Source organism: Gadus morhua, chromosome 18 (assembly GCF_902167405.1).
Source record: "Gadus morhua chromosome 18, gadMor3.0, whole genome shotgun sequence".
Taxonomy (NCBI): Eukaryota; Metazoa; Chordata; class Actinopteri; order Gadiformes; family Gadidae; genus Gadus; species Gadus morhua.
The window spans coordinates 15,679,043-15,702,917 of NC_044065.1; the positions used below are offsets into that span (position 1 = coordinate 15,679,043).

The 23,875-nt window shown below is 49.0% G+C and overlaps 3 protein-coding genes across 4 annotated transcripts in view; all 3 read left to right on the top strand.

Moving 5' to 3' along the window:
• Positions 1 to 8,054, top strand: part of kif19 (kinesin family member 19) — a 40,062-nt gene extending 32,008 nt beyond the window's left edge. The window contains 20 exon segments of the mRNA XM_030340956.1: positions 718 to 816; positions 819 to 891; positions 1,423 to 1,472; positions 1,475 to 1,620; positions 1,934 to 1,945; positions 1,947 to 1,973; positions 1,975 to 2,091; positions 2,093 to 2,146; positions 2,148 to 2,208; positions 3,004 to 3,128; positions 3,447 to 3,495; positions 3,498 to 3,608; positions 3,793 to 3,884; positions 4,332 to 4,346; positions 4,348 to 4,457; positions 4,950 to 5,123; positions 5,125 to 5,350; positions 5,951 to 6,038; positions 6,041 to 6,118; positions 6,969 to 8,054. Coding sequence (XP_030196816.1) covers positions 718 to 816; positions 819 to 891; positions 1,423 to 1,472; positions 1,475 to 1,620; positions 1,934 to 1,945; positions 1,947 to 1,973; positions 1,975 to 2,091; positions 2,093 to 2,146; positions 2,148 to 2,208; positions 3,004 to 3,128; positions 3,447 to 3,495; positions 3,498 to 3,608; positions 3,793 to 3,884; positions 4,332 to 4,346; positions 4,348 to 4,457; positions 4,950 to 5,123; positions 5,125 to 5,350; positions 5,951 to 6,038; positions 6,041 to 6,118; positions 6,969 to 7,081 — 1,820 coding nt within the window. The 3' untranslated portion in view covers positions 7,082 to 8,054.
• Positions 8,055 to 8,370: 316 nt separating this feature from the next.
• Positions 8,371 to 12,940, top strand: si:ch73-127m5.2 (uncharacterized). 2 transcript variants are annotated; one of them, XM_030340780.1, is made up of 5 exons: positions 8,371 to 8,513; positions 9,122 to 9,678; positions 10,441 to 10,641; positions 10,927 to 11,056; positions 11,670 to 12,940. In XM_030340780.1, exons 2-5 carry the CDS (start codon positions 9,258 to 9,260, stop codon positions 11,953 to 11,955), a joined length of 1,038 nt encoding a protein of 345 aa, XP_030196640.1. In that variant the 5' UTR covers positions 8,371 to 8,513; positions 9,122 to 9,257; the 3' UTR covers positions 11,956 to 12,940. The 2 variants fall into 2 exon arrangements, with proteins under 2 accessions (XP_030196640.1, XP_030196641.1); XM_030340781.1 differs by lacking the exon at positions 8,371 to 8,513 and adding an exon at positions 8,529 to 8,719 and having other exon boundaries at positions 9,120 to 9,678.
• Positions 12,941 to 13,065: 125 nt separating this feature from the next.
• On the top strand, positions 13,066 to 18,406 carry si:dkey-21e13.3 (rap1 GTPase-GDP dissociation stimulator 1). The gene is made up of 5 exons (XM_030340782.1): positions 13,066 to 13,537; positions 14,188 to 14,295; positions 15,118 to 15,240; positions 15,975 to 16,100; positions 16,848 to 18,406. The coding sequence occupies exons 1-5, from the start codon at positions 13,444 to 13,446 to the stop codon at positions 17,309 to 17,311; spliced, it is 915 nt and encodes a 304-aa protein (XP_030196642.1). The 5' UTR covers positions 13,066 to 13,443; the 3' UTR covers positions 17,312 to 18,406.
• Positions 18,407 to 23,875: the final 5,469 nt, after the last annotated feature.

Sequence of the window (23,875 nt, forward strand, 5' to 3'; positions counted from 1 at the left end):
TTCTTCTTCCTCCTCCTTCTTCTCCTTCTCCACCTCCTCCTACCCCTCCTCTTCTTCTTCTTCTTCTCAACAGCCTTCTTTCCTTCTTTAGCTCAAAAACGCCCAGAATAGGCACTACTGAGGGACTAAAGTTTTGCAAACAACCTAGTTCCATTTAACACTTTCCTCAGGGTAAACCCCTGGTTCTGGTGGAGTGGGTATTCTAAAGGAATTATTTAAAGGAGATACCATTGACCATCACTTCATTGCCTATGGTGGGCATGTTTGCTTTAGACTGCCTTCAATTAATTAAGAGTGCTGCAGTGGGCTGTAGGTAGGTACATTAGGTCTAGGAAGTCTCTGGTATTGAAGCAGTGTTTACATTCATTTACAGCGAGTCACAGTGTTGTTTAAGTAGTATTATTGAAGTCAGTATAGATAGATTAGGATCCGTTAGATACAAACACAAGCCAAACAGCCTATTCAATATGTGTGTAAATGCCAGCAAGACAAGAGAGGATAGCTAATAGAGTCCAAAGCCACTATATTAGCCAGTGGACTCCAAATAAGGGTTTGAAAAATGTTACCTGTGTCTCCTCTATCCTCTAGATAGATCTTCCACATCGACACCTTCTAACATGAATCATTACCTCTCTCTCACCCTCTCCCTCGCCCTCTCCCCTCTCTTCTCCGTCCCCCTCCCCCTCCCTCCCTCCATCTCTCTCCGCTGCGCTGTAGCCGAGGTCCAGGCCCACTCCAGCCAGCACGGCCAGGCCCAGATGGACCAGCTGAGGGAGCAGCTCCTGGAGGCCTTCCGGCAGCAGATGGAGATGAGGAAGGCCTGATGGAGCTGGAGAACTCCCACATGCAGATACAGATCGACACCTCCAAGCACCTGCTCACCATCGCCGAGTCAGTGTTATTCACGCTCCCTTTTCCCTGCACGTGTGTGACACACACGTGTGTGACGTGTGTGTATTTAAATGAGGACAGCAGGTTGACAACGGATCCCTTAAAAACAGTGCGGGGACTTTCATTCTACGATATTAAACCAGCAGCTACCTTCATTTAGAGAGGTAGAAGTAAAATCTGTATGTTTTGATATTAATGCGCAAGTAACCCCGAAATAGCTTTTGACGGTTGAGAATGGTACCGTTTTGGTCGCACAAAGTGTTGGTGAACATTACTGTTATTTTGGACTAAAATGTATCAAGTTGTAAAGCGGGCAAATTCCCTGTGAAACACAAGAATTGTAGCTAAAGTCAGTCTGAGTTCAGGTTCTAAAAACCTTTGACCACGCCCCTCGCACCTGTTGCTATGGAGCCGGAGGGCAGAAGTTATCCTGCTGAAACGGGGGTTGGCCTTCAAAGAAACAACGACAAGAAATGCATGTAAATGAAGCACAGTTTTAAGTGTAGATTCGTCTTCCTTTCGTTTCTTTAGCTGGGAGCAAGAGCGAAGTCGTCGCCGTAAGAAGTGGCGCTCCGAGTCGAGGAGGAGAGCGTGAACAAAGACGACAGCGAGAAGGACTCGGACTCCCCGGAGTCCCCCCCCGACAGCATGGAGACCCAGGAGGTGGTCCAGGCCCGGGAGAACCTGGTCTCCCTCATGGCCGAGCAGAAACGCATACGCAAGCAGAAGGCGAGTCTCCCAGTTAGTGTCTCCATCAAAGCTGGTATGGCCAGAAGACCAGAAAAACTGTCTTTCATCTACAATTCTTGTTTACATTGGGTTCAGTTGTAAAGAAAGTGGCTAAAAATGGACTTATTGTCCTTCAGCCAACAGTAATTTGCCGGGGGCGTGGTCAGTATTTGTCGTGGCGAGGCATCGGTATGTTTGACTCTCAGCCAAGAGGTTGTGATTCCAGAGCCCCAACGTCGGCAGCCTTTCTGTAGGCGTCCTACCGGGCTCATTAACGGCCCCACCCCCCCCCCCCCCCCCCCCCCCCCCATAGGGTCTCCTGGAGCCGGCGGTTCCTGGAGCAGCGGGAGCGGGGCGCGGCGCCTGGAGGAGATGCTTCCCCGCAAGGTGAGCTCGGAGGAGCAGCGGGAGGTGCTCAGCCTGCTCTGCAAGGTGCACGAGCTGGAGATCGGCCACGCCGAGATGCAGGCCGCACGCGCTGCTCAAGGACAACGTCATCCGCCAGAAGAACTTTGTGGTGCAGCGCTTTCGAGCAGCACCGCCACCTCTGCCACGAGATCATCCAGCAGCAGAGGCAGTTCATCATCGGTCAGTGGTCCCCAAACATAATCGTATTTTGGGCTTCCCTTGAATAATTTGTTGGCCTTGTAGGGCTGGAGCCTCGTGAGTCCACCCAATCGTTCCTGATGTGATTATTATCAGTCTGGCCTTGGCTGGGGCAGTTATTTATTTCCAATGAATCACACTTCAAGGAACTCTCCCTGCTCTCTTTACTCTTGTTGAATGAAGTTGGAAGTGAAGAAAGATGATATTTCTCCACTGAGGAAAGCCTGTGGAACTTAAACCATCGTTATTCAGTCTATTTGGAATGAAAATAGTTTTGATTGCTCCATAGATTGCTCCCTTTGCCTGGGCGCTGCATTTATTTTGAGTGTTTGCGTATTTTATTTGAGTGTGGAGCTCCCTTTTCCTCATGCACTGGTTGGTTCTGTCATTTAAACAATTTTGGACGAGGTCTTCATCGCAAAACAGAGAGAACCATTTAGAAAGGGATCAAATTGCAACCATTTGCCTGTACGAAATGTACTAGAAAATTAAACCAAATTTTTCCAAAAATGCGTTATTGAACCAGATAGCTGCAGGAGAGATATTTGGCCTGTTAGCCTTTTATAAGATTTGTATCACTCTATCTATCAAATGTTAGTAATATTTCTGTCCCTGTATTTCTGCTTTGAAACACAAATTTCCTGTCTGGGATTTATATAGAACGTCTTATCTTATTTGCGTATGTTTTGTGTGTATGTGTGCGTGCGTGCGTGTGCGTGCCTGTGTGTGTGTGTGTGTGTGTGTGTGTGTGTGTGTGTGTGTGTGTGTGTACTCTAGAGCACAGCCTGCTGGTCCCCTCTCCGCTCCAGGACCTGTATGAAGTGTACATACGGGAGCTGGACGAGGGGAACCTGGACCGCGCCGTGGCTCTGGACAAAGTCACCATCGGACAGCCCACCAGGGTACCTGTCCTCTAGACCCAGCCTTCAGAGGGCCGCACCCACTCTGGGTGATCAAACCATCGGAACGGCCTGCGTCCTAGATTTCTGACAGGGAACACACTCAGGCTAGAGGCTCTCGACAGAACTCATAAACAATAATGGATAATGGTATATACGAGAATAAGGATAACAGCTGTATTAGTGAAGCCAGGACGGTTCGATCACCCAGACCCATATCGTCCTTTAAATGTTCACACACTTTCCATCCAACATGGAGGACTCTGACGTCAACGTGCCTCATGCATTCATTCTGAATGTTCCCCATGGGCGCTCCTACAGGAGGGCTCCCTACCAAAGATCACCGTGCCCGGCCGCGGCCGCGCCCCTTCACGGACCTGGACTCGGACCAGGACAGCGGGCGCACCGACGGCTCCGGCACCAGGAGGGGCCAGGCCAAGCTCCGCAGGCACACCCTGCCGCCGATCCTCCCCGACCCGAGAGGTAGGGCCGCCACGTAACACAACACCGCTGGGTCGGATAGAAACAAGATAAAGGCCCTTTGAATAAAGGGCTGGTCCCATTATGGCCATTATGTTGTTGTCGTGTTATATTGCCGTCTATTAGTCTCTCAACCAGGGGTGCTCTGCTCTCTGTCCTCCTCTTTCTACCAGTGACAATAATCAAGTGTTAAAGAATAGCCCCCATGCCAGGCAGATGAAGAGCTCTGCTGTGATGACGCCCCCGCCCATCCACATCAACGGGCATGGAAACAGAGAGGTAGCGAGACAGAGGATGCTGGACAAGCGATGTTGTTAACAATCGGTTGTTTATTGAGCCCGCACCATTTTGCACTCAATTTAGCCTCGAAGGCATTAAATACAAGACTTTGCACAAGAGCAAATGTCTTAATTGGAAATGATATTGCATGGTGTCAAATATTTAAAATGACTTTGCATTAATTCAAACGACTTGACTTCCGATGTCTGTCTGCGTGTCCATATCTGTTTGTCCGTCTGTGTGTCCGTCTGCGTGTCCTGTTGGTCCGTGTGCGTGTCTGTCTGTGTGTCCGTGTGTGTGTCCGTCTGTGTCCGTGTGTGTGTCCGTGTCTGTGTGTGTGTCCGTGTGTGTGTCCGTGTGTGTGTCCGTGTCCGTGTGTGTGTCCGTGTGTGTGTCCGTGTGTGTGTCCGTGTGTGTGTCCGTGTGTGTGTCCGTGGGTGCGTCCAGCTGCAGCCGCTGGCCCCCAGACGGCTGCCTGAGCTACGCCCGGCTCAGCTACAGCGTCAGCAGCCACCTGGACTCGTCCCCCGAGAGCAGCGAGATCGGCACCGACCGCCCCGCTGTCCTACAAGGGTAGGACCCCCGACCGGCCTCATCGCACAGTTTCACAACACACACTAGATCGACACCAACAAGTTTATTTAGGGGAACATTTTACATTTTTCTAGCTTTAGACTTTTATCGTTTACTTACAATCTACCTATAAAAAGAAAAAAATGGAATGAATGAATGAAAATTGGATAAAAATTAGGTATCCAAAGGTGTGAGTGTGTGTGTGTGTGTGTGTGTGTGGGTGTTAGCGTGTGTGTGTGCGCCTACATCTGCGTGCAATCAGGCGGTAGAGCGGGTTGACTTGTAACCGAAAGGCTGCTCCTTCAATATGTGTGTCCCTCCGAGTGTCATGGTGTCTCTGAGCAAGACACCCAACGCTAACTGCTCCCGACGAGCTGGCTGTCGCCCTGCGTGGTCGCCACCGCCGTCTGTGTCTGAATGTGAAATCGCTTTGGGCGAAAGCGTCTGCAAAATGTAAACGTATATTTAGTATATGGTGCTTCCCTTCCCCAGAGCGGCAGCAGATCCTCCGGGGCGTCAGAACATCGCAGTGAAGGCGGCCCACCGCCGCACCAAGGCCCTGGAGGGGGACGCGCTGCACCTGCCCCCCCCCCCCTCGCCCCTGGACCCCCAGAAGCAGAAGAGCACCCTGTCCCTGCTGAGCGAGGCCGCGGCGCCGCCCGCCGGGGCCCGCCCGCGCGCCGGGCCGCCGGCCCAGCCCCGAGCTGCGGCACGCCACCTCGGACGACACCCTGTCCAGCAGCACGGGCGAGGGGCCCCCCGCCCCCCAGGGCACCTGGACCCGCCAGCGCTTCCGCGCGCCCGCCGCCAAGAACCCCACGCCGCGCGAGCCCGACTTTGAGGCCCGCCGCAGGAAGCGCCGCTCCCGCTCCTTCGAGGTCACGGGTCAGGCAGTGAGTCACTCTACAGTACGTTCGGACTATGGAAAGGCGGGTGGGTGTAGGCTTAACGTATTGACCCGGTCGGTCCGGCAAATGCTTAGAGTATTGGTCAGTAAGCCCCCGTTGCTGCCAGGAGAAAAGCGCTCCCACCAGGTTCAATCTGAGGCAACAAGAAATGCTGACGGCTTTGGGAACAACGGACACAGGGAATTTTGTTGGAGCGGCGTTGTGTCAGATTGCACGACACACTCGCTCCAGCTGGGGTGCGCAAGAAATCGCAAACTACTATTATGTTAAAACTTTTTAGCCAGAAGTAGCAGACCCCTGGTATGCAAAGAATTTCCCCTTTCAGAAAAGCTTTCTAGGTTTCAGACCAAAGAACACAGAAATGCTACTCAACACGGTATGAGACCCTAACCCAAAAGAAGAGACTTGGTGTTTTACCGACTCTGTGAAGCCTACTTTTTCTAGCTCATATCGAACGCTCCAGAAGCAGCCATGCTTGTAGTCAGGGGTGACCATTGTTTTAAATGTTTAGTCGTATTTCAAAACGTGTTGCCTTGACACCACTACATTGCTCGTGTTTCCCCGCTCCCTCCTTCCCTCTCCCAGCTGCCTCAGCCCAAGACCCACGCCGCCCAGAGGTTCCGCCCCCTGGACAGCACGTCGGACCCCCACCTCCACATCAACGGACAGCCCCAGCCCCCATGCTCCGCCCCCAGCTCCGGGGAGTTCCTCCGCTCACCAAAGTCAGGGGGTCCCAAAGCACCCAGCAAACCGGTAACTCCTCACACAAGAGGCCTAGAGGCCTACTTTTAAAGAATATGTCTTAATGTGAGGGAAAGAACCGCTGTACCCTCTGACGCTGTCAGCTTTTATTGCTGAATTTCAAAACAGGAAGGATCCGTGAGTCACTGTGCATGACTCATGCCTCTAAAGGTTCTGCTCTGAAAGTCAAATTCTAAAGAATGCACTCGCAAGCAAGCAAACAACCATTTGGATTTCTAGGTACTAGTCCCACTAGTTTATATATCTATTTCCCTAGTCCCACTATTTATATATCTAGGTCCCTAGTCCCACTAGTTTTGTTTCTAGGTCCCTAGTCCCACTAGTTTATATATCTAGGTCCCTAGTCCCACTAGTTTATGTTTCTAGGTCCCTAGTCCCACCAGTTTATGTTTCTAGGTCCCTAGTCCCACTAGTTTATATTTCTAGGTCCCTAGTCCCACTAGTTTATGTTTCTAGGTCCCTAGTCCCACTAGTTTATATCTCTAGGTCCCTAGTCCCACTAGTTTATATTTCTAGGTCCCTATTCCCACTAGTTTATTTCTAGGTCCCTAGTCCCACTAGTTTATATTTCTAGGTCACTAGTCCCACTAGTTTATTTCCTAGGTCCCTAGTCCCACTATTTATATTCTAGGTCCTAGTCCCACTAGTTTATGTTTCTAGGTCCCTAGTCCCACTAGTTTATTTCTAGGTCCCTATTCCCACTAGTTTATATTTCTAGGTCCCTAGTCCCACTAGTTTTTTGCGAGCGGAAAGGTTTTCACCCCATACACCAAATCTCTTTCGAGGGTTGTTTTCGTATTGTGCGTGTTGACGGATATCCCCGTACCCCCCCTGTCCTCAGGCACCATCGCAGAGTCCTCCACAGTCCCCCTGACCAACCTGAAGAGGGTGTCCCAGCTGAGGCAGCCGCTCCTCTACATCACATCCGGGGCCCAGCGAACACGCAGGCACTGAGCGGCGTGACCCCCGTCCTCCCGTCCCCCCCATCGCCCATCACACACGTCAAAAAATAGAACCGCTCTTAACCACAACCCCCTCGGTATAAGCAGAACGTGCTAACCGCGCGGGGGAGCCTGCAAGATGTCTCTTACTATTAGGATGCAGAGTAATCCAACCTCCAGGGATCCTTTCTAAGGACAGTCGGCCGCTCTGGGCTCAGACATTAGGCCAGATAGTACGGCAGTGTTATGGGCACTAGCTAAACGCTAGCCGTTTGGTCCCGTGCAGGTCCCTAATTGGCTTATTTTGGGACTCTGAGTGATTCCCGGTAGGGCTCATTGCAGTCCGCTCGCGCCATCGAGACTAAAGAGGCGTTTTAATCAGTGGTGTGTGAAAGCTAATTGTTTTCACAGCAGCAAAATATTGTGAAATGTTTGGGATACAGAATTGCTAATTGGTACAAAAGCCACATACTTGGTAGATGAACGTTGTTGACTATTAGTGACTCAGCTGTAAGTTACTCAGCTAAATACTAAAGATATGGGATACCTTACATGCGGGCGAACTGATCTTTAAGGACAAAAGGGCCGATAAACATCACTCTAGAGATCCACATCTCGATAACCAACAGCCATCCGTAGAACAGCCCCTTCAGTCATGTTTGGTCTTGAAATGAACACGACTCATTCGGCGGTCATATCGCTGTACTCAAACAGTTTAATTCATTCCCGTAGCCCTTTGCCTTTGTTCCCCACAAACATGGCTGCTATGTGTCATGCTTTTTGGTAATAACTATTGCTTACTGTAAGCAATGGACATATATAAAAACGACTTTGTTAAATGTGTTGTTTTTTTAATATTAAATGGTTTATTTAACGGCTGCCTTTTCTTTTGTCACCACATTGTTGTTTTTATTTGTTTTCGTAAGTACTACTTTCTATGCTTTATTTTGTACATTCTTTTTTGTATTCAAATAAATTCAAATGATACCCACAAGAAATGTGTTCGACCTTTTTTTTAAACGAAATGGCTTATAAATACATTGATTACATAATAGTTTCAGTGGCCAATATTACTTCTCTGGCAATGATGGCCCCTCTATCGTGTGTGCAACTTCTTGTTACAAAACCATAGCAGTTAAGTAATAGACTTTTAAAATTCAATCCGCATATCTATCCGCGCTGTGTGTGCAGTGCAGAGGGGAGGGAAACCGGAAGTACCCGCCTCCCCGTTCCATTTTACGATTTTGGTCCAATGAAACGAAGGTTTGTAAGTAATGGATTTTAATCTTGGCCAATGAACGGGAGGATTTCACATTTCTCACGGCAGTGCATAACAGCTGATTTGCAACCCGTCGTAGCAACAGAAAGAAGGGAGGAAAAATGTCGGTGGCTTCGATTCGGACCGTTCTAGGATCAGTACATTTTTAAGGAGACCCAGACGAGCGGTGAGTGAAAGAGCCGTCACCGCTTTCAGGAGAGCTAGAGCTGCGATTGCAATAATCCGTCCGGAACCGAAACTATACTCTCTAGAAATGATATTAACACGTTTCTACTTCTTAACGGATGAGGCCTACAGCCAACAACCACACAACGCTCTGCCTGCCGCCATGTGATACAATGAATGTGTCCAGTAATTCTATGTGCAATGCAAGGTAGATCAGGCTTGGAACTTTAAGCACTTTAAAACCCGGAGATCTATTTTGAGTTTCATAGACCGCGTTTGCAGCAAAGATTATGCGTCCACGGAAGGGTTCTTCAGTTAAGAGGAATATCTATTAAACACTATTAAAGGAGACGAGGATCTGATCCCAGTCTGCTCTGGTTCAATAAACTTAAAGTACAGTTGCACTCCTTGGAGACCTGCACCATGCGCACAGTATAACGCAGTGCATTACAGTGCTGTCTCACACACGGGGCTAACGACACCCCACTTTAGGGCCATTTACTGCAATTCTTTTTTTATCTTTTACTTTCAATGATTAAATAAACTATTTAAGTGGCAGGTGTTTACCTCGACCGTTGCTCACTTAACCCTCCTTTCTGACTGTTTCAGGTCGCTCCTCAACATTTCCATCTACATCCATCGAGAGAAACCTGTACTGTAACCTTATACAAACCTATGTGGGCACCTCATCCAACCGATTAAGGCCACCGTACCTTAACCCAGAGCCCAAAGGCAACGCTGCGTGATGGATCCATCCACCAGCTTGGTTGGTCTGGACGCCCAGGGGAACATGCTGTTCCGGGTCATGAAGCCCGTCATGGGCCTCTTCCAGGTGCCCTCGGAGCAGGCCAACAGCGGCGTGGACCTCCAGGGTCTGTCGGACACGTCCCTGGTGCTGACCCAGGCCCAGGGCCAGGCTCTGATGGCCCACAGTGAGGGCATGATTGCCACCCCACAGCAACAGATCCTCCGGAGCCAGATGGAGACCCAGCTCCTCCAGGTGCAGGCCCCTGCTGCCCCGACACTGGACCAGACCCCCCAGACGGAAGAGCCTCCACAGAGCCAGTGCTCCAATGGCAACGCCAGCGACCCCAGCGAGGTGACCCGCATGCCCTTTGCGGAGGTGTCCTCCCTGCTGGACCCCAACATGAAGGGCTCCAAAGCTCGTGAGTACATGAGGACTCTCCATCTAGTCTGTTGGCGCACAGACGTTTAAATGATCTTAAGGATCTCCTATTATACTACTTTTCTGGTCTTAATTTCTTATTAATGACTCCTATAGAGCAACCTGACACGAAGCACAGCACAAAAAACTAAGTCGTTTTCGCGAAACTCTTCCTCTCATCTGGGCACTTTCAGCATTCTCTGTCAACACTCGGCTTCGTTCCCCTCTGCCCCCTCGCCCCCCTCCTGCTAACCCCACTCCGATGTGATTGGTTACCTTCCGGAAGAGCAGGTTGCAGCATTACCATACTGTACATGGAAAATCCGGATTGTTCTAAAACTCAGACATTTGAACAAGTGAATGGCGGCCGGCGTCCCTAGTGTTTAGCGCTCAGCACAGTCACCCCAGACGGTCAGCAGGGAACACGTCTAAATGCATGTACGTCATTATTTGACACTTTAGTGTGGTTAAGCATGACTATCAATCATTAAAACAACGTTTATAGGTCATAAAAGTCGAAAAAGCATAATAGGTGCTCTTTAATCTCAATCTTAAATGTCGTTGAGGAGCAGGTAGGGTCAAGCATCTCGTACAAGAATGCCTGAGTGATATCTGTATGTATGGGGATCGAACTCGATCCCTTTTTAGAACACCCTAACTAGCTCCATACCATGCCCTCCTGCCATTATGTCTCCACGCCACAGAATGGTGTTCTTCTTTAACTAATCCACTTGTGTTCGTCTTTATTCGGATGCTCATCCAGGAAAGTATCTCATCTCCTACGAGGAGATAAAGCGCCGGCTGCAGAGCCCGGAGAAGATGTCGCTGCGGTCGCTGGCGGCGTACACGCGTGTCAGCAGGGGTCCGGCCAGCAAGAAGACCCTGCTGGAGTCCCTCAACATCCTGGGCCTCAAGCCCAGCACCACCACCTCCGTCTCCTCCTCCTTCTCCAAGCTCACCGAGGGTGGGTGATGGAGAGACTCGTGTGAGGGATATTGTATCTGTGTGTAGGAGAGAGTTTAGTTATATAGCACCGTCCAGAAGCCACGTATTTTTGGGTGAATCTCGTTTGAAAGACATCGAAAGGACAATTTCAAAAGAGAAAAGTGAAATATAACTATAAGAAGGTCAAAAATAATAAATTGGAGAGTGAATATCCCATTTTTATAAAAGCAGTTGACACTAAATGACAAAGAATTTCAGACTGAGAGAGAATGTCCCCTGACTGTTAAATGCTTTGTTTCCCTAGGAGACACGAACGCGCTGTGTGTCGACATGAAGGACTTTGCCCAGGACTATGTGGACTACAGCAACATGGCCAGACAGCTCATCCCTGAGACCAACACAGTCCAACACTGGTCCAAGATCATTGAGACAAAGTATGGGGTTCACGCTCTTAATGTCTTTAAAGTAATCTCTTTATAATGGCGTTCCAAGGCTGCAAGACTCCTCACCTTTAAAGGGGACCTATTATGCTTTTCGACTTTTATGACCTATAAACGTTGTTATAATGATTGATAGTAATGTTTAACCATACACAAAAACGATGTCGATTTTCGTGAAACTCTTCCTCTCATCTGGGCGCTTTCAGCCTTCTCTGTCAACGCTCGGTTTCGTCCTTCTCCGCCCCATCGCCCCCCTCCTGCCAACCCAACTCCGTTGTGATTGGTTACCTTCCTTGGAGCGCGCGCGCGCGAGCAGATTTGACCGGGCATATGGGGGCGTGGCAGGAGTACGTCTACGTAGATGTTTCCCGGAAATGTGAACAAGTGAATCGCAAACGTTGTCCCGAGTGTTTAGCGCTCTGCACAGCCACCCCAGACTGTCAGCAGGGAATGCGTCAAAATGCATGTACGTCATTATTTGACACTTTAGTATGGTTAAACATGACTATCAATCATTATAACAACGTTTATAGGTCATAAAAGTTGAAAAAGCATAATAGGTCCTCTTTAAAGTTTTTTGCTCGACTCGTTCTGTCCCTTTCTTCAGGAACCATCTGGACGACATGAGGAAGTGTTTCAGAGACCCGGTCAACAGTGAGGGCTTTGACAGCGTGACCCACGGCCTCGGCCTGGGAATGTTGGACGTCGCCCTGGACATGGTCACCATGGCGATCGACCAGCAGATCCACATCCTGTCGGGAGCCGCCGCGTCCGACCCGCCCGACTCGGGCCCGCCGACGCGGCGCATCCGCCGGCGCAACCGCAAGCCGCACCCCGTCAACGGCGAGAACCCCCCCGGGGCGCCGGCGGGGTCAAAGGGGCGTCCAAGGTGAAGGGACGGGGGAGGGGCCGGAAGAAGGCCCGGTTGGCGGACCCCCCGGCGATGCAGGCCGGGGAGGCGAGCGCACAGCAGGACGCGCAGAACGGGGTCCTCACGCTGGTCTCCGTGGGTTACGAGACCATCTCCGGGGGGCTCGACTCCACCGGATCGATTTGATCCCCCGCTGGACAGACGGATGGCCTGCTGGTGAGGGGCTCTGAGGCTGCCGGAGCTGGGGGCTTCGGGTCGGGCCGGGACTGTTGACAAGGTGGCGGCGATGTCCCGGGAGGAGCAGCCGTTCCAAAGGGAACCTCAGGGAATGGAACATGGACGCTGGTTTTACAGGTGTGTGTGTGTGTGTGTGTGTGTGTGTGTGTGTGTGTGTGTGCGTGTGCGTGTGTTGTGTGTCAAGAGGTGGCAGATGAGCCAGTGTACATGCTGCCACGTGGTAGGAGTCTTCTCTGGAGTAACTGGTTAATACCGGTACAGTTCCTTTTTTATAGTTTGAGGACCTTTGCCTACAGTGACTAGGTGAGAGGTGGCTTTTAGATATGCAGTCACCTTACAATTTGAACTTTATTATGGACAATAACGACCAGATACAGGAGTACAATATTGAATTGCAAAATTCTCCGACATGATATAAAATCAAGTGTGTAGTCTTAGTGTATTCTACATACATTGTATATGAACTAATATCATGCGATGGGAAGATGCAACGTTTTTGTTTTTTTTACTGAATCAAGGACCAAAGTGGAAAGAATATTGTTTATATTTGACAAGCAATGTCCAATCTGAAAGAATTTGCATAATTATTTATTTTCTCAGTTTTCCCGATGTATACATTTCCAAACGTTCTCTTTTTTTCTACTTGCACTAAAATCCTGAAAGGGTTGTTAGTTCTGAAATAGGTTGCTTTAGAGATCCTAAAACAAAATGTCCATCATTAACCAAAATAAAACAAGATTGCTCTGGCAACCACTGTCAGATAGACTCCATACCAATCACAGTGTTTTGATTCCACTGAGAGAACAGTAAGCGTCGACCCGCGTCAACGTGTCGGGACGTCTGCCACGGCCTGCCTTTGTCTCACGGCAGGTTCCCTCTGGCTTCACCACGGACGCTTCTAGAAGCTGAAATGCATTGTGGGAGGTTCCTGGGCGGGATGAGTGGAGTCTACCTAGGCCTAATCATGACCGACCTGTAAACACACACACACACGCACACAAGGGTGGTTGAGGGGAAGGATTTACCAAGGATTTGCTCTGCATTATCCTGGTGAAAGGACAGGGAGCAGGGTGTATTGGCAGCCTAGTTACTACTGTGATTGTGAGTTTGTGCTTGGAAAGGTTGTAGTCGGTTGCCCTGAGGGTATGAAACATTCGATATTGTAAAGTGAGATGGAGTGTTAAACTTAACAACCAGGCTATGGAACATCGATGGGAACCGCTTTGACTGCGTTGGATTTAGTTGATGGTCCATATTTTGGTTGCCGGGGAGGATGGGACCTTCTAGTGTGCCCATCGCCTACACATACACGCACTCCCACACGGACGGGCGAAACACCAGCAAGCTGCAGCCCTACATACCCAACGGTGAGTAAAGCCAGTGTCTACTGCTGTGGCAGTGCACCGTAGTATTCAATACAACTCTTCTGTTGAAATAGTTATTGATTCTAGGTGAGAGAGATGCCTTACAAAGGGTCTCAATCAATGAGAAAACCCACAGCTACATGATCTGAATTGGATATCCAGTAAATGGCACAATACTGCGGCTGAAGGAATTGCAAGTGTTTTTCACACACCACCTCGTGAAAGGTTCTGTGTGTTCAATCAAAGGATACCTTAACCCCTACCTGCTCCTTTACCACTTCTATGCCTGCATTCTGTCTGCTCTCATTCTGTTGCCTTTTTCTTGTTATAAACCCTTCTTGGGTATTACTCACTTGAATTGACCTTTTATAATGATCTCCACTGTGATTGTAAGTGCACTGCATTTATATAGGCATTTACTAACCAGTGGCCACCCAGCCCTTTACAATATTGCTTTCATCCATTTATACAGGCATTTAGCAGTAAGGGATAGGTGTCTAGCTCAGGGACACCTCGACACTCGTAGCAGACGCAGGGGCTTGAACTCACAACCTTCCTGAACCCAGTCAACACACTTTACATCCTGATCCACTGCCAACCCCCCATGTGTTTCATGTGTTTTATCCTCGCCCTCGCCCCCACCACCCTTCCAGACAGCCTGAACAACGCCCTGGGATCAATCAGGGTGCTGGGACTGGACCTGCGGGAACACGAGCTGAAGCCTCACCTGAGTACCGTGATGAGCGCCATACAGGAGCACAGTGCGTCACCGCGTTCATCAGCTCTATGCAGGGCTTTGTAAACATCCACCTCTTTCTAACATGTCCCCCTTGGCTGCGGACATTGTGACTCTGGCTAATGTTCTATTTCTGGTGAATGACTCTTTTCAATTGCGAATTAATTAGGTGATTATTTCGTAATATGCCATGCCATTTCGTATTCTCACTTGTATTCAGTGAGGGGTTGAGTGCAAGTAAGGTAGGTAAGCTGTGAATGAATGCAGGCTTTTGTGTCTCCACATCCATTTGTTAATACCGTTAAGGCAGATATAGTCACTTTTTGTACATGCGTGACAAAATAGTGTCAGAAATAAAGGAGAAGATAACAGAAGAAGATAAAAGAAGGAAATAACAGACTTTAGGACCGCGATCGAGTCCTTGGCAGATGGTCAGCATAGAAAACTAATCCGTATTTGTTTCTCTTCGTAGTAGGGTCATGGTAAGGGTTACCCTTAGTGTTGTCCTACAATTAGGGCTAATCCACCACTGACCCAGTCTGGCCTCAGAGCATCAACATCACGGCATCGCTTTGATGGCTATATGACACTGCCTCGCAGGCATTGGTATATTAAGTGATAAAACACATTTGCAAAGCACAAAGACATAATATAACACAATGCAACAGTATAAATGGACAACAAATGATTCACTTTAAATTGTAAATCGATACATGTATTCCCCTAAAAGTCAACAAACTTGATGATTCGCAGATTTAAACTCCAGCCCGGTTACTGATGACTCAGACCTTACAATCTATCCGTGGTGTACAAAGTGTGACGTGTGTGTAATTTCTCTTTTGTCCAGAGAAGGGCGCTGCAGAGCAGGTGGTGGTCAGCGGCATCCTGCCTGTGCTGGCCCTCTCTCTGCGGATCAGAGGACCCCTCACTCTGCCCACTGCCACGCTGGTCGCCGAGCTGGCTAAGGAGTGTGAGTCATGGGAACCCCAAACGTGCAGCTATAGTCAAGTCTGTTCGATAACCGTAGCCTTAATCAAGATTCAGGATTCAAGAATTTATTTGTCACATGCGTAATTTGTTGAACAATAGTGAAATGGGGATTGCATCTGCAACTCCCAGCAGTGCAAGGTTTAATGATAATACTAAAGTAAAAAGATAGAAAAAAAAGAAGGGTGGTGAAGTTTATGAAGAGGGGGGAAGTATGCCTTCATTGTCCGTATGGCTAGGGGGGGGAAAACTTCTTCTTTGTCTTTCTGTTCTGGCCTTTTGAGATCGAAGCCGCTTTCCAGAGGGAAACCATTGAAATATGTCATGGCCAAGGTGATGACAGTCCTTTAAAATGTATTCATTAGAGTAAAAAACACACACACACACACACACAAACACAACCACACACACACACACACACACACACACACACACACACACACACACACACACACACACACACACACACACACACACACACACACACACACACACACACACACACACACACACACACACACTCATTCATTCAAGCCCCTTGATATATATTTAGGAACATGCTAGCTGTTGAAGAATTGCCAGCCTACTTTTTTTTTTCTACATTTCTATTCATCCAATACGTTTGCCTCACGTTGTTTTGCGGCTCCGGGCCGTTTCCTCCCCCGTCTCCCCTTGAGTGTTCTGGCTCACCGGGCGTCCCTCTGTGTCCCGCTACAGCGGTGGTGCGTAAAGGGTTCGGCGAGGCGGGGCTGGTGACCGCCCTGCTGTCCGTCCTCACCAGCGTGGACCAGGAGCTGCTCCTCCTCGCCACACAGGCCATCTCCCGCACCGCCTACGACAGCAGTCAGTCACAAACCGATTTTATACCCGTCATACCGTCTTCTGCCGAGCTGCTATAGCTTATCCATGGGTCGTAGCTTACATGACTTTAACATGGAGTCAATTATCAACTGGGAATCACTTAGTTTATGTTAACATGGAGGCATTTAGTCACTGGTAACACTTACATTACATTAACATGGAGGCATTTAACCAGGTTAACACTTACATTACATTTATATGGGCGTATTAAGCCACTGGTCAACACTTTACATGTTCATGCAGTCATTTAACTACTAGTTAACACTTAAATTAAATTAAGATGGAGTCCTTTAAACACTGGTTAACACGTACATTAACATGGAGTCATTTAAACAGTGGTTTTGTCCTTTAGAAGTCGGTTTTATCAAGAGGACCTACATGTTTGGATGACGACAATCAAAGAGTACACATAAAATCATAAGCACTATTTTTGCAACAACCGGACGGTGTTGTCTAATCAGAAGGACATGAGATATATTTTATAGTGTATAGTGTTTTATAGTGCATAATAGTTACATCCCCAAAAAGAGCTTATGAGATACGTCATCCCCCCTCCCTCCTTCTCCCTCCCTCCTCCCTCTCTCCTCTCCTCCCCTCCCTCCCTCCTCCCTCTCTGCTCCTCCCCCCCTCCTCCCTCCTCTCCTCTCTCTCCTCCCTCCCTCCCCCCTCTCTCCTCCCCCCCCCCTCCCTCCCTCCTCCTCCCTCCCTCCTCCTCCTCCCTCCCTCCAGCGACCCAGCAGGAGCTGCTGCTCCGTCAGGGGGCGGTGCCCCGCCTGGTCTCCGTCCTGCTGCGGGGCCCCGGCAGGCCCCTGGAGGCCGCCTGCCTGCGGGCCCTCTGCAACCTCAGCAACATGGGGGAGGCGGAGGAGGCGGGCCTGCTCTGGGAGCGGGGCCCCAACCTGAAGCCTGAGGAGAGCGTCTACCGCGGGGTCTCGCCGCACGCCCACGGGGGCTTCGGCTCCTCGGTGACCCTGGTGCGGGTGGTGCGGCGGGGCCCCGGCCAGTACGCCTGCAGCGTGGAGGTGTCCCAGCGCTGCTCCGCCTCCTTCTGGAACCTGCACGGCCACCGGCGCTCGGAGCGCCGTTTCCCGCTCTCCGGTCTGGCCGGCTGGTTCAAGAGCCTGCGTTGCGCCGCGCCCAAGACCCCCAGAGCCCAGGGCCTGAGGACCCGTGTGTTCCAGACCTTCCTCTGACCGACCGCAGGACCCTCCTCGATGGGGTCTTGGACCCCAGGACCCGGGGCATCAAACAGGAGGGTTTGTTGTGAGAGAGGGCTGTGCTGAGAAACAAACCCTTTCCAAGAGCCGTTCACACCTGTCCTGTGTTCAGACGCGGCCCGTTGAGTCACTTATAGTGACACATTCTCATTCTCTGAATGAGAATGTGATGGCGTGCAACTCTTTCGATGCAGCACGCTGCATTCACATTGCTCTTGCATAAATGACTAGAGGGAGGTTTCACAGAGCAGCATCCATTTGGGCTGAGGAGCTCAGACGTACCACTAGAGCGTGACTTAAGTAGTGCGGTCGTGGGGAGTTTCCCGCCCTTTCAGAGGCAAAACGGTGACCATGTAGTCCGTTCTGGATCTGAGCAGGGTCCGAGGAGCTTACGCGTGTGGGGACCAAGTTACTAAAAGCGTAAATCGTTCTGTGACTGATTGTATCATGAATATTTATGACTATCATTTGTAAAGTCAACCACCCATCTGTCAATCATTTGGGAACCGTAATCAAAAGGCTCCATGTAGGTTATAAACTGAATGACACGCGTAAGTGTTTCTGTATTCTGAGGCCAGCGTATGTCTGGGTATGAATACTGTGTTGTTGTGTTTTAACAGGACTGAGGGGAGCATTGGCGTTGTGGTTTGAAATAAGACAGAGGTACTAGTTTCACTCTTAAAATTCATAACAGTGCCATCGGCTATTGCATAATAATCCCACACGGAGCCGCAGTATTACATTTGGACTGTTATTGTTTTCTATAATGTGCGAAACAGCTTTTCAGATTTAATCAGGAGAAATAAAACAATAACAACACACTAATCTTGGAAATGAGTGGGAGTTGTTGAAGCCAAATATTTTCTTCTGCAAAAAGCAAAAAACAGAACTCTTAAATTCAATAAGGTTGCATTGTGTGATGATGCAGCTATTTCTTAATCTTTCAGCTCAAGTGACTTTCTTACCAATGCACGTCATGATGTCGTTTTTTTACCATAAGGTATGTTGTTTTTTACAGTATGGCTACTCTACTCTTCATATTCATACACTAATAAATATTTGTTGATTCGATGCAAAATCTTAGCGTCATATTTTTATTCAACATTGAACCTTGAATTGTGCAGCTTGAAACATAAAATAGCCCATGGCAAGTATGCCTAATGGAGCAACATATAGTTAGCAGGGCACGGGGGCCGTGTGTCTTGCAATAAAGTACCACCTCAAATTGGTCCATTTGCCACAATCAACAATGTGGCTTGTTTGGGTGTCTGTAGAGAAAGGCATTGAAGCACACCAATTGTTAAACGTCTTCCTGGCCTGGAAGTGCCAAGTGTCTTATGTTATGACAAATGTTGACGGTGAAATACCCTCAATTTTATTTGTCTAAAAGTGTCCTTCAAACTCGCACTTGTTCATCCACCGGGGCAGAACAAGTTCTCCTCAATGACATGAGGTGAACACTAGATGGCGCGCAAGTTGCAGAATCGTTACGCTGCCGAACTGTTGTTGTTAGTTACGGACGCTTTGACGGCCTTTGATCCTGATTCCTGAACATTGGGACTGTGAACGTGTTGAACACAGAAGGATTTCATTTAGTTTATTAAACCGCACCGTTAATGCATTCTTGTTTTGTTCTTGTACCGTTTTTTCCCCACTGTTGGTAATAATTAAGATCAGACTATTCTGGATCAGCATCTATGCAGCAGTCTGGTACAAACATTAGTTGTGGGTTTATTTTCAACCTGAGGTAAATCCATGGAGGAGAACACGTATTGTATTTGGTATCCAAGCGTGCATTCTCTGTGCAGCCCCTTCGTTAAGAATTATTGTTCTCTCAGTACAAATGTTGACAGAAAAAAACTGAAATATAGACTTTTCCCCATTTCATTCTGTCTGTCTGTCTGTCTGTCTCTCGTTCCCTCTCTAATTACACCTCTTATTGGTTATATTCTGCTTCAGGCATCCAAACGCACTCAGCACATCTTCTAATCAATCCCAACTTTATTACTCTGGACGGTCCTTTAATATTTCATGTGATAGAGATGAGGCTTTGGAATTATTTACAGGTAGAGAGGGCGCGTGGAGCCTTCTCGCTAAACCAACGGCGCCCTTGTGGACAAATAAATGTGAATGGCCCTTTGCTTCAGCCATTACATGTAATCTACATTCCCCGATGAGAAATACATCACACTGAAGCTGTTCACACCAACCACACAACACACCCTCGTGCACACACTATTATGAGCAGTGATTCAGTTCCAGAATGAGTGTGTGTCTGTGTGTGTTTGCCTGTGTGTTTGTTGGCGTGTCCCACATGCTTTCCAAAAGACTTGTCAACACCTGATTAAAGAGTGGGTGACATGTTCAATCTCAAGACGACTTGCTTTCGAAGTTGTGCCCTGGTGGTAAACACAACGTGTGGTCGTTGTTGCACACACACATACTCACACACACACACACACACACACACACACACACACACACACACACACACACACACACACACACACACACACACACTCACAAACGTGTAATCAAAGGCTTCCATTGTAAATGGGAAGATTTAGCATTGTAAACAAACAAAAAGATCTGTTTACAATTCTAATTCTTTCCATCTTGGTTTGAGGGCATGTAATACAGAGTTAATCTAGATTAACTCTGTATAACATGACCCAAAACCACGATGACAATTTTTTTTTAATTGCTTTTATTACTTATCCTAGCAAATGAGTCAATTAAACTTTAATTTGCTTCTCGGAATCGGTGGGAACACAAAGGCAGGGTCTTTGTTGCCATTAGGATTTCACAGCAATAATTACAATGAATGGTTCTCATTGTTTCCATATTGTGCCGGTTGTTCATCTCATAGTTTTGCATCTTGGTGTTGAAAACAAGAGGTTTATGGATTCCACAGCAAAACAAACAATAACCCAATATGTTGCATAAAAAAAAGCATGTAAATGACAAATTACAATCTGTAAGTAATCATAAATGTAAAAAACACACACATACACTCAACATACACACACACACACTCATACACTCAGATAATCAGACTCACACTAACCCTCACAATCACACAAAATACTCATACTCACAAACACACAAACCCTCACACTAACAAACACACACAAACACTCACACACACACACACACACACACACACACACACACACACACACACACACACACACACACACACACACACACACACACACACTCTCTCTCACATACACATACTCAATTATATCCATGCGCAGATTCGTCTATTCCTATGCAGACACACATGCACAATTCTCCTTGTACTTGTGCTCACAAACACACACACACGCACACACTCACGCACAAAATCAAAGACAGTGCCATGTTCCTGCTGTCTGGGTGACTATAAGAAAACCCAAATGATGGATGCCGCCTCAAGATGTACCACTCCGTATATAGAAGCACACACGCTAGGTTTGACTTTGAGCAGAGCTCCCGGGGCCGTGGTGGAGAAGGACTGCAGATGGGGATGAACCCACACTGACTGGCCTGACACGCAGACGCCCTGCTGTCGCGCGCCGGTACTACGCCCTCTCCATTATGCATCGGGCCCTGACAGGCCCCTGACAGCTCTGCTCCAGCCCCGGTAGAGCTGCTCAATACCAATGATGCTCTCCGGGGGGGGGGGGGGGGGGGGGGCTTTGTTCTTTTGTTCTATGACAGGAAACGTGTCATCTCCAGACTGAAGATTTTTAATCAGATTATAAAGATGAAGGCGATATTCATGGGGATGGTAAGGAGGAGGATGGAGGTTGTGGTGACGGTGATGAAGATGGGGAAGATGCTGATGGAGGTGATGGTGTTTGTGTTGATGGTGATGATGATGATGATGATAATGGAGGTGATGATGAGGATGGAGGTGATGATAATGACGACGAAGAGGATGAGTGTGATGATGATGGTGTTGATGATGGTTATGAGGATTATGATGACGACGATGATGACGACGTGATTGATGGTGATGATGATGATGGTGATGATGAGGATGGTGACGAAGAGGACGGAGATGATGATGATGGTTGTGTTGTAGGCATTGATGGAGGTGAAGATGACGATGAAGGTGATGACGGTGATGACTGCAGTATATCCAATGGGCTGACGGATATGTGTGCGTCAGTCAAAGCCAAATGTTCCCCTGTGCTTCACCCAGCAGCAGCAGGTCTGTAAACCAGGGCAGCATATGTTACGCTGCACAGCAAACAGGGACGGGCCAGCCTGCTTCAGGTGGGCTATTTTGGTCTATTGCATGTGCTCGCGGAATGACAACAAAGTTAAATGTAATCTAATCTAATATATACAAGTATAAACATTGACTGTATATATAATATGCATATATATAATGTATGTCCAGCCAGCAATCTCATTGAGGAAGGCAGGCTTTTCAGGCGTTTGACGTTATTTTTACGATGACATCCCAAGAACAGGGCGCAGATGAACGTTCCTCCCGCGGCTCTGAGTGACAGATTAGGGCTAGTTCTGGAACTCTCCACCAGAACCCAGATTACACACCACGTGCTTTCCCTCTCTCTCTCTCTCTCTTACTCACTCACTCACTCACTCGCTTGTTCTCACTCTTAGACACTTTCTCTTTCTCTCTCTCTCTCTCTCTCTCTCTCTCTCTATTAGGTGTGATTGTGAGAGTGTGTGTGTGTGTGTCTGATTGTGTGTGTGTTTGTGTGTGACTCCGAATGTGTGTGTGATTGAGAGATTGTGTGTGAATGTGTGTGTGTGAGTTTGTGTGTGGGTCTGTCTGTGTGTGCTCTGAGCAGGTGGACTGTGGGCCACCTTCACTGTGGCCATCTGTCCTAGTCTATTATGGCCATCACAGGAGGGCACACACACACATGCACACAAACTCAACACACACATACACAAAAACGCAACACACACACAGACTAAACAAACACACATACAAATACGCTGAACAGAGACACAAATATACATACACACACACGCACACACAGATACCAATGGACGCTTATACTTACACACACACACAAACGCACACAAACTCAACACACAAACACACACACATACAGACACACAAGCATATGTACAAGCACATGCATACACACACTCCCCCTGAACAGAAGCACACTCACAGACGCAGCATTGAGACAGCAGCAGTAAAAAGCCTACATGGTGTGTATGCTCCATCTAGGTACGGCCAGAAGGGTCCCAGCCCGGGGACTTGTACTGTTTTGTGACATTTAATCGCTGCTTTTAGAGGTGAATATGAAGAAAATGGCAACCTGGCGCCAGCAGGTTACACAGGGGGGGGGAGGGCCTGAGGGCAGATGGTTGATTAGAGATTATCTCCGCAGGGGGGAACTCCGGGAAGCCAATTAGGGGGAGGGGGGGGCCGGATGACGCGTGGACGGAGCGTGCACCAATCAGAGGAGCGATAGGTTTCCTGACTTCTTCACGTCGTTCGCCACAAGAGTCGCTGAGAGACGACTAAAATAACACAGGATCACGGTTCACTGGCACTCAGCGACCAGGGAGGGGGCAGCGAGCCAGGCAGGACCACCGGCCCGGCGGCCCGGCCCTGATAACCCTCCCTCCTCGCGTGTCTTTAACAAAAAGCGGCGATGAATACTAAAAGCAGACCAGAGCGCCGCGATCGTGTTCCAGCCTCGTTTCGTGCTTGTGTCTGCGCGTGTGTCCCTTGGGGGGCCCGCGCGTGTGCGTCGCGTGTCCCTCGCCCGCTGTGCGCGGTGGCGCAGGCTCGGCCCTGCGTGACGAAACATCCGAGGGGCTCTGAGTGTTTCGGGGGGCCCAGCGGCACGCAGCACATTTAATGAGCTGCTTCGAGCGGCTTATTATGATAGAGGCCCGCGAGACGATGCCGCCCTAATCGATGGTAACTTGACAGGTAAGAGAGTTCTGCCGGGAGGGGGGGGGGGGGGGGGGAGCGAAAGGGATGAGGTAGGGAGGGAGGGGGTAGGAGGGGGTAGTAAGGAATACAAAGAGAGGGAGAGGGGAGGGAGGGGGAGAGGAGGGAGACGAGGAGGACAGAGGAATATAAAAATGAATCCGGTGACGTCAAACACCGGGGAATCAATAGACAGAGCTAAACCGATAATTGGCTAGCCTGGACGGACAGCCGTAGAGCAGCCGACGAACGGCAGATACAAAATACTAATGGCACCTCATCGCCTCTCTGCACCCGCTAACTCGAGTCTAGACTGAATGTTTACTGTTTTCTACTGTGCCCCTCCAACTGGCAGCCCCTCACAGCTGTGAGTCCGTCCCCCCTCTGGCCCTGTGGCCCTGGGGCCCTTGGGCATGAGACGTCCATATTAGCGGTTGGCGCGGCCTGCCTGTCATGCTAGCTGGCCGGGGGCCCGGTGCTTTATCCCTCAAACGACCGGGGCCCCTCTGACAGGCCTCTCCTCTGCTCAGACAACGCCTGCTCCTCCAGGGGGCCCCGGCCCTTTGAACTGGTGGGAAGACACACACGCACACACACAGCCATGTATACACGCAGACACACCC

Bases quoted from the DNA above. Each gene is read 5' to 3' on its own strand.
- si:ch73-127m5.2 (XM_030340780.1), top strand. From the start codon at position 9,258: ATGGATCCATCCACCAGCTTGGTTGGTCTGGACGCCCAGGGGAACATG. The intron at 9,679-10,440 runs GTGAGTACATGA...ATGCTCATCCAG, and splicing joins CATGAAGGGCTCCAAAGCTC to GAAAGTATCTCATCTCCTAC. The intron at 10,642-10,926 runs GTGGGTGATGGA...TTGTTTCCCTAG, and splicing joins CTTCTCCAAGCTCACCGAGG to GAGACACGAACGCGCTGTGT.
- si:dkey-21e13.3 (XM_030340782.1), top strand. From the start codon at position 13,444: ATGGGACCTTCTAGTGTGCCCATCGCCTACACATACACGCACTCCCAC. The intron at 14,296-15,117 runs GTGCGTCACCGC...TCTTTTGTCCAG, and splicing joins GAGCGCCATACAGGAGCACA to AGAAGGGCGCTGCAGAGCAG. The intron at 16,101-16,847 runs GTCAGTCACAAA...CCCTCCCTCCAG, and splicing joins CCGCACCGCCTACGACAGCA to CGACCCAGCAGGAGCTGCTG.